At 42.3% G+C, this 13,823-nt stretch overlaps 1 protein-coding gene across 1 annotated transcript in view; it reads left to right on the top strand.

The window, feature by feature from the left end:
• The window catches only part of KRR1 (KRR1 small subunit processome component homolog), a 514,300-nt gene extending 503,483 nt beyond the window's left edge, over nt 1–10,817 (top strand). The window contains exon 10 of the mRNA XM_044087976.1: nt 10,315–10,817. Coding sequence (XP_043943911.1) covers nt 10,315–10,460 — 146 coding nt within the window. The 3' untranslated portion in view covers nt 10,461–10,817. The remainder of the gene's footprint in view (nt 1–10,314) is intronic.
• The last annotated feature ends 3,006 nt before the right edge of the window (nt 10,818–13,823 follow it).

Here is a 13,823-nt window from a genome sequence, read left to right as displayed (position 1 = left end):
CCAAGGTACAGGTAGCTGGGGACTCTGTCCCAAAGGTTGCTGACAAATGAAGTTAACTACTTCAGATTAAGAAGTTATGTACTCACCATAACGTTCCATCTGAGTAGGTAGACTTCATTTGTATGCAACCGTCCCACCCTCCTTCCCCCCTGACCTTCGGATGTTATTTGGCCAGAATATTTTTACTCTGCCCTTTAGGGAAGGTAGTTAGTTTCCTTTGTCAGCTTTATTGGTTATGGGCAAACTTGATCTGAGATCAGTCAGGGTTGGCAGGGGATTATGAGTGAAGGGGAGGAGCTAGGAGTTCGGATCTAAGCTATGAAAGATTGCCGGCTCGGATCCGAGGTCGGATCAGATTCCCAACGGTTGCAGACAAATGAAGTCTACCTACTCAGATGGAACGTTATGGTGAGTACATAACTTCTTATTGCTTCCCACTGAGGGGGGGAACCTGATATCTGGGGCAAGAAAAACTGATGTAATGGCATCGGCTGCATGTTTTATACCCCCTGACGACCTGACATCATGGAAGAAAAGACAGCATCTGACGCAGGAATCCAAGACTCTGGTATTCAGGCCGGCAGAGGGCTACCTGGAGGCAAATAACTCAAATGTGATGACTGCAACAGTGAATACACTCGAACATCTACATTTATGGTAAGTGTACACAACTGTACTTTCTGAATCCTTGCCTGTCTGGAGGGACTTCTTAGATATATCACTTTCTTAGCAGGTTTTTTATTTTTAACACTGCTGCCTTTACGTTGGGAAGTTTCTTTACTAATTGGGGTGGGGAAATAAAGGGGATGTAGTAATCTCTGGTTACAGTTGTTTGAACCCAGACATATTTGGTAATGGATGGACAGGGTTCTGGATGTAGAGACAAGTGCCACCCAACTGTCTCGAGAGTGCAACAGTCAGGAAGCCATTCTGGAGCGCAGGTAAAGTCGCTCAGAGAAAGGTCTCCGGAAGCTTTGTTTCTGTGGACCTCTTCTGCCACAAGGGCGATATCTGCCATTAGAGTATCCCCTCTGCCTCAAGGAGATCTCTCTCTCCATAAGTATACTAAGAAAACTCTTGGGAGTTTTGCAAACCACAGCTTTTTACCCATTTCTAGTTTCTAGAGAAGGACCTCTGGGAAGGAGAAAAATGTATAGCCATGGTACAATTTTCTCATCTTGCTCATTTCTGGAAAGTGTGTCCTTTACATTTGGGCTGTGCAGACTCGAGCTCTCAAAATGGAGTGTTGATAAAAGACAACTTAAAAAGGCTCCGCAAAATAACACAAATGCAACTAGGCATGTTTCGTGACTGTAATGCCCATAGCTCCAGCTTTCAAAACACCCTCTGTTGCTTTAGAAATCAGGTACATAGAAGTATTCAACAGGGGTACTCTAGGGTAGCTAGTTGCAAATCCAAAGTCTTTTTGTCCTTTGCAGATGTGGACTCTGAGAGGGATTTGAGGAGCGCCTTTGTCAAGTCCCTCTGAAATCTAAACATGTTTGCCAGAGAGTTGCCAAAGCATAAACTCTCCCAAATCTGTCCAAGGCCCTGGGCTCCCTGTTAGGGGGATGGACAGAAAAACTCTCCTTGGCGAGCTCTTTCCTTATGGCTGCTGCTACTGCCATGGCATCCTTTGCCAGGCCATTCCTCCAGTAAGTACGAGCTTTGAGAGCTACAAGGTATTTGTCTGACTTTTGAGGAATGAGTTTTGTGATGTCCAGTTCCTTCTATGCCTGGTGAAATATCTGACCCGCCATCTTATCAGCTGTTGGGACCACCCAGGAAGTAACTGAGCTTGCTCCAAAAGCTTTGAGAAAAATGGATTCCTCTTGAGGAGGGACTTCAAAAAGACCAACTCCTTCTTGTATCAGAAGGTCAGGGATTTCCCTGAATGAGACAATAACCGGTGATCTGGGGAGGTGGTCCATTGCCTTAATCAGAATCCATCAATACTGTTAGTGACTGCTGGGGGGAGTCAGTGTTCCTCCTGTTGCAGTTATGTTTCCGAGGACCCTCCTCAGTGTGTATTATCCAGGGAGGATTTGGAAGACCAGAGGGTGTCCTGAATGAGAACTGTTTCGTAGCTTATCCCAATGGAATAGACTGAGCAAGATTAGGACCTAGGGCACCCAGTTGAGGAGCAGATGGTCTCCGACTTTGAAGCAGAAGCTGAGAGGGAACCCAGGGGCACCCTGGTAGGAGCAAGCTACCGCATCAGTATGAAAAATGAGACCAACTCAACCATGCTCCAAGACCAAGGCTGGAGTCAAGTTATCCAATGCTGAAGCCCTGAGAGGAAGAGACTGCTCTGACAACTTGGTAGTCAGAGAAGTCTGCACGTAAGCTATGTCTCTGTAATCTGTCTGGCTCAGAGGAAACTGGAACCATTTGGCTCGGGGAATGCTGGAGTTGACAAAGACCATAACTTTGGATCTGACATGAACAGCACAGGAAATCTAGCATCCATAGACCCAAAAGCCAGAGGTCGAATCATCGTCGGAGAAGCCATAGGCAAGGGATAAGGCCAAAAGCTCATGGGTCTGTTGGAAGAATGAGCCAGAACAACTCCCAACTGAATTTGGGTCTGGAGAAACTTCTTCCTCATTCTATTCACATCAGCTTTTGTAAGGCTTCTGGTACATCTCAAGGGGAAAGACATGAACGGAGGTCTGGATTTCTGTCTGGGCCTGTCCTGAAGAAAGGGGAGCACAGTCTACAGAGACTGGCTGCAGAGAAAACCTCTGTGATACAAAAACCCTCCCTTGCTAGAACAGAGGAATCTGATCTGAACAGGCAGTCTGTACAGAGGGCCTAGAAAGTTTAACTGATGGAAGAGTGGTCAGGGGATTGGAACTGAAGAAAATGCTGATGAAAGTGGTCAGAGAATTGCTTTGTTTCTCTGCTTTTCTCTTTACGCTGTCACTTTTGTCCACCTTTTTACCTGAGGTCATCTTCCTGGATGGGGCCATGATATATGGGATTAACCAGGTTGGAGAAGATCCTTGAGAACCATCTTATTATGGCACTGAGTGACTGCTTGCTGCCCAAAAGCCCTGTAGATTGAACAGTCTTCAAGATGGGTATCCCCTAAAAAGTATACACACACTTTAGGTGTGTATCTGAATTAGGCATTTTGTGGCTACAAGCCTCACATTTTTTAAACCCCATCTGCTTGCTTGATATAACTGATCAGACAACTCCATGCACACAAGGCCACATGAAATGCAAAAGGGATAGAGAATGGAGCTACCAACGATGGAAGTGAAGAAGTACCCTAATACTAGGTAGTAATATGAACAATAGTAAGAAGACAATACTAGGAAAACCACTAATAATAGAAAAATATAACAGCCACCAGGGGGGAGCCTATAGATATTCGCTATAAAGATTTTTGTTGTTGTTAAGTGGAAGTAAACTGCTATAAAACTCTAATTTAACACAGAAGAAAAATCTGTAAAATAGGAAACAAGCAGAATATTAAGACACACCTATCTGAGGTGAGCCATACCAAACAAATAACATCTGTCCTAAATGAGTGTCAAACGAGATCAGAGGTAATGTTGGGGACAGGAGGGGTTTGTGGGTCAGGGGAGAAGACTGAGCTATGGATCCTAAAATCTGGTAAAGCAAAGCAGTTGAAGTCAGATCCAGAGAAGGATCCAAAACCTATTGGTTTAAGACAGTTGATATGTAACTACGGAATAAAGGTTCTTTGTATGAGTCATATAACAGCTGACATCACAAGAGCAACAGTACCATAAATGAGGTATTGACCTTCAGTTATACAAAAAAAATCAACTGGAATAACTACTGACATCAGTGAGTAGATGCTATTCTGCTGTACTCCTGAAATGTTGTAGCCTAAAAGATGTTCTGTTATGAAGATCCCTTTATGCAGTGGTAATGTACTCTGAGATGGAGGGATGTGTACCATCTTGCACAGGTAATACTGTTAAAAGGCATACCTACCAGTTCAGTTGAGATTTTACCCTGGGGAATAACCAGTGCGGATGTATTTGCAAACATTACTGATGTTCTTCGTGTTTCACTGTTACAGTCATCACATTTGGGTTATCTGCTTGCTACAGCCCTCAGTCGGCCTGATTAACAAAGTCTTGGGTCCTGCGTTGGTTGCTGTCTCTTCTTCCTTGACGGCAGGTCGTCAGGGGTATAAAACATGCAGCCGACACCATTACATCAGCCTTTCTTGCCGTGCGGTGCCCGAAACAGAAGCAGTTTGCAAGTGCCGGTCGTCCGACTCCTGAAATTCCGAAAAAACACAAAGATAACGACAGAGACAGGCCGCCTAGGTCCAAAGCTGCCAGCGCTTCTCCTAAGCCAGTCACCAGTTCGCTGGTACTGAGTGAGGTGCTCTTGCAGCCCCTGATACCCGCTACTTCAGATTCGCAGGCCTCTTCTGAGACCCATTCGGAGTCCAGTATGCCGCGAGATGCTTCAACTGTGGAACTTGCGGATATCTCTACCTTGGATGGGTCTGGAGCCACTGTGCAGGCACCGGCTTCTGAGGGTGTATGCAGGCCTACTGACTTCCATATTAAACCAACGCCATCTTCTTCTTCTTCAAGGCCTAAAACTCGAACCATGCCTAGAAAACTGACGCCCAGACCACATGGTCAGGCCTCTATGCCTAAAAAACAAATGATAAGAATAGCTGAAGACCTTATTACTTTAATCAGGGGAAGCCAACCTTCCCCCTCCTAAGAGACCTAGGACTGAGTTTGCTTCTGATACTTCTAACCAGGATTCTGAAATTTCTGTTTCCTCTGATGACCAGGATTTACCCTTATCTACCTATGAGGATTCTGAGGACTCTATTCCCTCTGCCTCCCCCCCCCCCCCCCCCCCAGAGGATTTCTCTTTTGGTGAAACTTTGCATACTCTCAGAGAGCATTTTTGTTGGGAATGTCAGGATTTCTCTGATTCTAAAAAGAAGCTTAGGGATTTCTTACTCCTGCCCCAGCACAGGCCTTTAGCCATACCTCCCGTACTAGACATTGTTGATGATGCTTTTTCGGAATCTAGCTTGGCCCCTGACTCTTTACCTCCTGCTCCCAGAAAACCTGATAGATATTACAAAGTTCCTGACTCTCACAAGTTCCTTTTCAAAAATCCTACTGTGGATCCTGAGACCATTTCACAGGGACCCAAGGGTATTAAAGCTACTACTGCCAAAAATCCTACCCCTTCTGATAGAGACTCCAGAGCACTGGATAGATTGGGTAAAAAGGTATACATTTCTGCAACTTTGGCCATTAGGGCCTTAAACTGCCAGTTTCATATGTTAAAGTATCAGCAGCATATTATTGGATTGCTTAAACAGAAAATGATGTTGATTCCTGGTTGTGCTGAAAATAAGGATTTGCAGGATTTAATGCATTCTGCTGAACAAGTTGGAAAACATACTTTGCAGTGTGGTTTTGATTCACTAGAGGGATCTTGCAGGGCTGTTGTCACTGGGTCTGTACTTAGAAGGCATGCTTGGCTTAAGGAGCAATCCTTGCCAGATCATGTTAAAGCTAAATTACTGGATGCTCCCTTAAATCAGGACTGCCTGTTTGGCAACAAAGCAGAAGATGTTCTTAAAAAGATGGAGGAAAAAGCTAAATCTATGCAAACTGTTAAAAGATTTTTTTACAAGTACAACCTCCAAGATTTAGTAGGCATTGGCCTTCTAAGAATTGGTCCTTTCCTGCCTCTTCCAGACCTTCGCAGCCCAAACCCAGATCCAGCAGAGCACCCAGGCGTCCATCCAAGGGTACGCACAGGACTAAGCAGTTGGGGGTCCCCACTTCCAAATCTGGGAGTAATAAAACTCCCCCCATGGTAAACTGTCTCAATGACTTATTTTTAAAACTTCCAAGCACTTCTCAACTGACTGCCCCTTTGGGGGGAAAGATTGCTCTGCATGCAAGGAACTTGGGAACTCATTCCCCAGGACAAATGGGTTTTAAATATAGTGTCCCAAGGATACAGATTTCACTTCCACACGTTACCAACCCCAAACGGTTGGCCATATCCACCCCCAAATCAGTGGGCAGAGGCCCAAAAGCAAGTATTCTCTCTGTTAAGCATAGGGGCTATTCATTTGGTACCAGAAGAGGAAAAGGGATAAGGTTTCTACTCAAGACTTTTCCTCGTACCCAGAAAAGACAATTCATGGCATCCTATCCTGGACCTGTCTACTCCAAACACCTTTTTGGGGATTCCAAAATTCAAGATGCTGACTCTACACCAGTTGCTTCCAATGCTAGGCAAAGATACCTGGTTAGCAACTCTAGATTTAAAGGAAGCATACCTGCACATCCTAATCGGGGAATCTTGCAGAAGATTCCTACGCTTCAAAGCAGGCTGCACGCACTATCAGTTCTCTGCACTGCCCTTTGGCTTATCTACTGCACCCAGGGTATTCACAAAGTGCCTAGCTCCAGTCATTGCATTTTTCAGACAAAGAAATATTCAACTATACCCATACATGGATGATTGTCTAATTCAGGCAGAAAGCAGGGACATACTTTTGAATCATCTGACCTTTGTACAAAGGGTGCTAACTTGTCTGGGGTACACCATAAATGAAAAGAAATCACACCTGGTACCCTGTCAACAAATTATATTCCTGGGAGCAAGCTTGAATACAACTTCCCAGATGGCTTTCCTCACGCCAGAGAAACAAATTAATTTGACAACCCACTTCAAACTAGTGGCCACAAAAACCCTGCTATCTGCAAGGCAAATACTGCAAGCCTTGGGGTTCATGGCCTCCTGCGTTCTTCTAATTCCATATGCAAGACTGCATATGAAGAAACTACAATGGTATCTAAAAAGCCTATGGTGTCAACATTTTCAGGATCTAGAAGTAATGATTCCTATCATACCTTGCCTACACCTAGAGTTCCTCTGGTGGACAGAGGCCTGCCACCAAAACAAGGGACTATCATTCACTCTACCCCGTGCTGCCCAAACCCTAACGACAGACACATCAGACTATGCATGCGGGGCTCACCTGGCAGGGAAGTGCATTCAGGGCAAATGGAACCCAACTCAAATGCACCTGCATATCAATCAAAAAAAAATGTTAGCTGTATAGAATGCTCAGACAGCCTTCAAGGGCCACATTATTCCAGGACAATTAATGGTAAAGATGGACAACACCACTGTTATGTGGTACATAAACAAGCAGGGGGTACCCATTCTTACCCCTCTGCAGACTAGTCATGGCATTGTGGAACACAGCCTTGAGCTACCAAGTGCACCTACAAGCTCAATTCCTGCCAGGAAAACTAAATAAACTGGCAGACGTACTAAGCAGAAACTTCATGGACCCACACTAGTGGAAACTGGAACCAAAGATTTTCAACATGTTGACAAACAAATGGGGGAGCCCAGATATAGACCTGTTTGCCTCCCCCCAGAACTATCAATTGGACAAATTTTGCTTGGAAAGTGGATGCTCTGTCCTTCAGCTGGAAAAACCTATCAGTTTATGCCTTTCCTCCTCTGCCTCTCCTCTCCAAAGTACTACTAAAGATCAAACTGGACAAACCAAGGATAATTTTGATTGCACCAGACTGGCCACGCCAACACTGGTGTACCCCCTCTTACGCAGTGTGTCACTGTTGGCCCCATGGCACCTGCCTCAGACCCCTACCCTGTTGTCTCAGCAGAACCAGATTCTGCACCCTCAGCTTCAAACACTGAACCTAGCAGCCTGGCTAATTAGCTAATCTCTCCTTTACCATCCCTCAGTAAACCAGTGATGAATATCATTTTAGAGGCAAGGAGGACTAGTACTAAAAAATCTTATTCTGAAAAATGGAAAAGATTCTGTGCCTGGAACCAGTCTCAAGGGATGAGCACAGCAGCGCCCAATTTACCTCAGATTTTACAATACTTAACTGAGATGCTTCACAAGGGCCTTTCTTTTTCCTCCATCAAAATTCACGTCTCAGCCATTTCAGCTCATTATAACACAGAACCTCCCCTCTTTTCTCATCCACTGCTCAAGCAGTTCCTCAGAGGGGCCAGAAATTTAAGACCACCCAGGAGAGCTCCAACTCCAGCCTGGGACCTTAACTTTGTATTGGAGAAAATCACTCTTCCTCCTTTCGAGCCAGCTGCTACTGCAGATTTAAAATTCCTTTCTTGGAAAACAGCTTTCCTTTTAGCAATCACTTCAGCAAGGCGGGTATCTGAATTACAGGCCCTTATGGCAGTGGAGCCTTTCATCATCTTTCATGCGAACAGGGTGTCCCTCAGAACCAATCCCTCCTTCATGCCCAAGATGGTATCCAGTGGGGCTCTTAATCAGTCTATTCATTTGCCACCCTTCTTTCCCAAATCCACAAAACAAGGGGGAACAGATACTGCACTCCTTAGATGTGCACAGACAACTTAAATTCTACTTGGACAGCACTAAACCTCAAAGGAAATCTGAACAGCTGCTGGTGGCATTTGCTGCAGGAACAGAGGGGAAGGCTATTTCAAAGCAAGCCATTTCTAAATGGATAGGCCATTGCATTCATTTCTGCTATAAGCACCATGGAAAACCTATCCCACAGGGGATCAGACCCCACTCAACTAGGGCTGCATCTACCTCTGCAGCCTTTCTCAGAGGTGTCCCTACCAGGGACGTCCTAGCAGCTGCTATCTGGAGTTCTGTACATACTTTCACCAAGCAGTACCATTTGCCAATTTTTTTCTCAATCCAGAGCTGGCTTTTGCCTCTGCTGTCTTGCAGGGCCTTATAGCTGGTCCTAATGCTTTCTAATTTCCTCCTCCCATCCTTAGCTTTGGAAATCTACCCAAATGTGATGACTGCAACATTGAAACACGAAGAACATAGTACAGTTATGTGCACTTACCATAAATGTAGATGTTCGAGTGTATTCACTGTTGCAGTCCTGGTTACCCTCCCTCCAGCCCCCTGACTTCTTTTGGCTATACCTCTACTCTCCTTTACTATGCTTAAAAGCTTTTTGGTGTATTTGCTTTTTTGATGGAGGTATAACCTTGTATCTATAATATTTAATTGCTTCCCATTATGGGGACCACCTGACATCTGTGGCAAGAAAAGCTGATGTAATGGTGTTGGCTGCATGTTTTATACCCCTGACAACCTGACGTCACGGAAGAAGAGACAGCATCTGACGTAGGACCCAAGACTTTGTAAATCAGGCCGACTGAGGCCTACTGCAAGCAGATAACCCAAATGTGATGACTGCAACAGTGAATAGACTCTTAACATCTACATTTATGGTAAGTGTACACAACTGTACTTTTCTTTTGTATGCAAATGTAATGTTTTTTCTTTGCAAAAAAGTTATTCACCTTTTGAAATACATTCCTAAAGGTGCATCTACAAACATGTTCTTAGAATTTGCTCAGTTATGATGAAGAAAAATGTCAGAATAACCTGTTTTTATGGTCTCATTCTGCTGGAGTGACCATCATGTGCTAACAGTGCCTCCTCTTCAAACTCCTAACTTTCCCTGTACACTGACTGGCTATGACTGGAACCACAGCTGACAGAGCAGTATTCATTTTGGTAGGGGAAGGCTGAGGTGTCCTGGTGTAGGCTTGTCTGTTCTTGCAACAGAGATTGTTGGTTTTGCTTTACGTTTTCCCAATGAGGGTAGGGAGTGCACTGTTGTAATGTGAGTGTGGACATTCCAGTATATGTTAATATTCCTGCCTGCCTCTGTTATGCATTTATGCACGTGAAACACTGGGTCATGAGTGATACAGTGCTGGAGAGTCCTGCATCTTCCCCTCCTTGGGGTGACCCCCCCCCCCCCGATAGCACTTCATTTTCTTAGGTCATCAGTACCATTTATATCATTCATGTTTGTATGGGAGATGGAAACCTGTAAGGGCATTCGGCAGGTGTAAAGCAGAGAGCTAATCATGAATGTGAAACATCTCTGTATTGCAGGATGCACACTTACTCATCTGTGAGCAGTTCTCAGGATCAATTAACCCCCCCCCACCCCCACCCCACCCAACTCAGGGTCTTTCTGATGTGGGAGGAAGCTAGACACCCAGGAAAAACTTGCACAGACACATGGAGGGTTTGCAGACACTACATGAGGTACTCAATCTGTAAACTGAGCCAGAAAGCTAAGTGCTATGAAACAGCAGTACTAGCTGCCATACTATGCAGAAATTGTTGCATGTTGTGTTAAGTCACTTAAACCAATTTCCTTTAGTAGTTGAAAAAATTGCATTACGTTTCATTTTCATTGTGGTACTATGTTGAAATTAACTAATTTTTATTATTATTTTGTCTTGTTTTAGCAACCGCAGAAAACAAACTGGACATTGATCTCATTAAGGAGAAGGTGAAAAGGGCAAAGAAAAAGAAGCTAGGTGCCCCACCAGAGGAAGAGACCAAGCTTAAAATTGCTACATCAGAAAAGAAAAAAAAGAAAAAGAAATTATGATCTTAGAGGGTTTTTTGTACTTTTCACTGAGTGAGGCATATTTAATTTATTAAGTATGCAGTTTTACAGGTCTGTTTTAGACTGGGAGGTCTGCATTCTGGAACATGCATTTTAAATTGGTTTGTTGTTCCTGTCTGAAATGTGGTGTATTAGTGAAAAGACTTATTCCTATAAATATTTTGCTTTCTGTGAAAGAATAAAAACAGTATGACTCTAGAGTTCTGCATTACTGTTTGTAAATCTGTACTGTGGTTTTGAGTGAACCATTATATTAAAAAAAACTGGCTTGATATCCAGACATACATTTTATATGTGCATATCATTATTTTATTGCTCAATAAACATGTTTTTCAGTTACAGAGTTAAAATTGTCTTTGAAGTTTAAGATTGTGGCACCTGTACGGGGAAGAGCGAGTATCCCCAAAACCAAAATGTTCTGTGCAATCAAGGGCATTATGTCTTGGTGAATTTGTGCTACTTGAATAACTACAGGTGACTTTTACAGTCAGGACTTTGTGGAGAGAAAAAGTTATGCAGTGCAATGATTTCTGCAGTCATATATATCCAGAATTGGTGGTAGTTGTGGCAGAAGACTGCAGTAGCTGAATAATAATATGATGGCATGTTCATCTCTTAAAAAAATCTGGAAATGCTGTCAGAAGAAATCCAGATGGGGACAGAAGTGGCTGAAATGAGAAAAAGATGGCTTTTTTAAACTGCTGCATGGCTTCAGGTTTTCAGATGATGGAGTCTGGTACACAGGACACCTCTGGCTATGCATGATGCCAGGGATTGTTTGCATGGACTAACTCTGACAGATAACTTTTAAGATTGTAGTGGATGTGAGCAGCTTTGGGGGGAATAGAACTGGAAAGACAGCAGATAAGCATGCACTTGATTTTTTTCCCCTTTTGATGGGCTTCTGTGAAACCTCCTTTGATCTGTTAGAGTTCATATTATTGCAGGCTAAAAGATAAATGGTCAGGGTCAAGTCGGATGGACATTGTTGGACTAACCACAGTAGTTAAGCAGACCAGTAAAACATTTTTTCAAAGCTGAATGCTGGCTTGCTCTGGGGCTAAGCTGCAGCATTAGTGGTTAAAGTTGTATGGCAACTAAAATGAGAAAGTGCAAAGCCTTTGGCAAGTAGAAATCCTATATCATTTCAAAATGGTATGCTGCACAAGATTTATGAGTGTCAGGGATATATTTTATCATTCTTGATCCACTTTTGCATATGTATACCTTTGTAGAATTAATTGTGCTACTTGGTAAGGCTAAGCACTGATTGAGGATCATTTTGTTAGTTGACCACACATCTTTATCCATTGTTGTTATAGAGGAGCTTTCATACAAGACAACATTCTGTAGGACAAATGCTTGTTTCACTTTGCTTTTGTTGCCCTAAGGAGTTATGCATCTCACTATAGGGTCATATTTTTCAAAGTACATTTACATAACTGTATTGCTGTTTCATGGATCATAAGGTCAAAATGTGGATTATCTGAATCATCAAATGTAAATAAGCAGTCCGGACCCTCAAGAAAAAACAGAGGCTTATTTATATTTGCTGTTTTGCCTTTGTTTTTTTTCGGACTTTATAACTCTGGTATTTATCCAAATTATCTGAATCATCACATTTGAATTGCCAAAAGTGTACAGTTGTATTTTACAATGCAGACTTGCATTTTAGGTTATGTATGATCCATTGTTTGTATTTAATGGTTTTCATAATTTATGGGTGCACCAATAATTAAGGGAACGGTGCAGTGTTAATAAATAATATAAATAGATATATAGATATATATATATATATATATATATATATATATATATATATATATATATATATATATATATATATATATTTGTAGAGAGAGAGGGGGGGATAGCAGTCATTAAGCCCTTAAAATTGTTGCATTTTTACTCCTACAGTCAGCATGCTTGTACTTGTTTTTCGAACATCTCAATATTAAAATCGAAATATAACACCTTACATTTTCATATTCTTTTCATTGCACCTCATCAAATAATTTTGTTTTGAAAGTAACACCAGAATGCGTGTGCAACATTTTTGCTGCTGAAATTTTCAGACTTCCCCTCTGCAGATGGCTTTCTAATACCATGACAGGAATGGACCCTATTCCTAAGTCATGTTACATTAAAAATTCACAAAATTAATATTGATTCAGTCTGTTTGCCAAGAGTACTCTTCTTACCTCCTCCCGTGGTTCATGTACAAGTTACTTGTACCTGAAACATGTTTAAGTGTGCTTAAATTCCTTTTATTAACCCTTTTCCTCCTGCTGTTTGAGCCATGTGAGTGGTTTTATTCCATATTGCTGATGTTTCTGCATGCATATATTGGTATTGTATGAATTTGTTTTTCAGGATACTGAACGTTCTAATTCAAGGAGCAGGTATTTCAGTGATTAATGCTACTTTTGCCTTTTTTTTTACTATAGTATTGTTTTCTTACTTGTATTGAATGATCTCGTGATCAGTACAGCTACATTTTTAGTAACTGTGGTTCATGTTAGCAGTGCTTCTCACCTTCCGCTATGTTAGTGCTTGCACAGTTTCCAGTGTAATAGTCTTGCCACATTATTGTGCCTTTCAGTGTACACAGCCTCATTTAAGAGTGTATCACAATCAACAGTAAAGATGTACAACTTTTTCTGATCTACAGAACATACATTTGTCATTGTATTCCTCTTGCACTGTAGACTTTGTAAACCAGTACATAGTCCACTAGCTTGAGCTGCCATGAAGTGGAAAGCATGTGGTTGGCTTCCCCTTTGTTTAATTTCCCAAGGTGTTTAGGTTTTTAATAACATGACAAGAACTGGCCACATTCCTAAATCAAGCATAATATTCCTATCCCCACAGTGGTGTTTGTTATAATCCAGTAAGTGAAGAGAGGACTATGATATGGGCAGGAACACTGCTTCTGTTCTATAGTTTTGTAGTAATAAGACGGTTCTAACAAAAGAGCAACACCAGCTGATCTGTTGTGTTGTGGTTACAAATCACAGAGGATGCTAGCTTGCAGTATGCCTTCTGCAGCTGAATTTTGCCATCTCTGTATTTGTTTAGCTGTGACCTGGTTTATGGTGAGATATGCAAGGTTTTTTTTTTTTTGAATGGAAACATTGGTTGTACTTGCAAAGATACCAGTATAATAAAGTAAACTGAAAGATTTAACACTTACTCCTACCCTTTGGATTATGATCAGAACGCTCACCTAGTACTATAATGTTTAACATTTGTGCACAACATTTCAACACAGAATTAAATATAATGTTGCACAGAGCTTTTAGAGCAAACAAGCTTTAATTGAACTGCTGACAGTGGTTTACTGCA

Source organism: Protopterus annectens, chromosome 11.part0 (assembly GCF_019279795.1).
Source record: "Protopterus annectens isolate FY-2018-M chromosome 11.part0, PAN1.0, whole genome shotgun sequence".
Classification (NCBI taxonomy): Eukaryota; Metazoa; Chordata; order Ceratodontiformes; family Protopteridae; genus Protopterus; species Protopterus annectens.
This window is presented reverse-complemented; position numbering and strand designations above follow the sequence as displayed.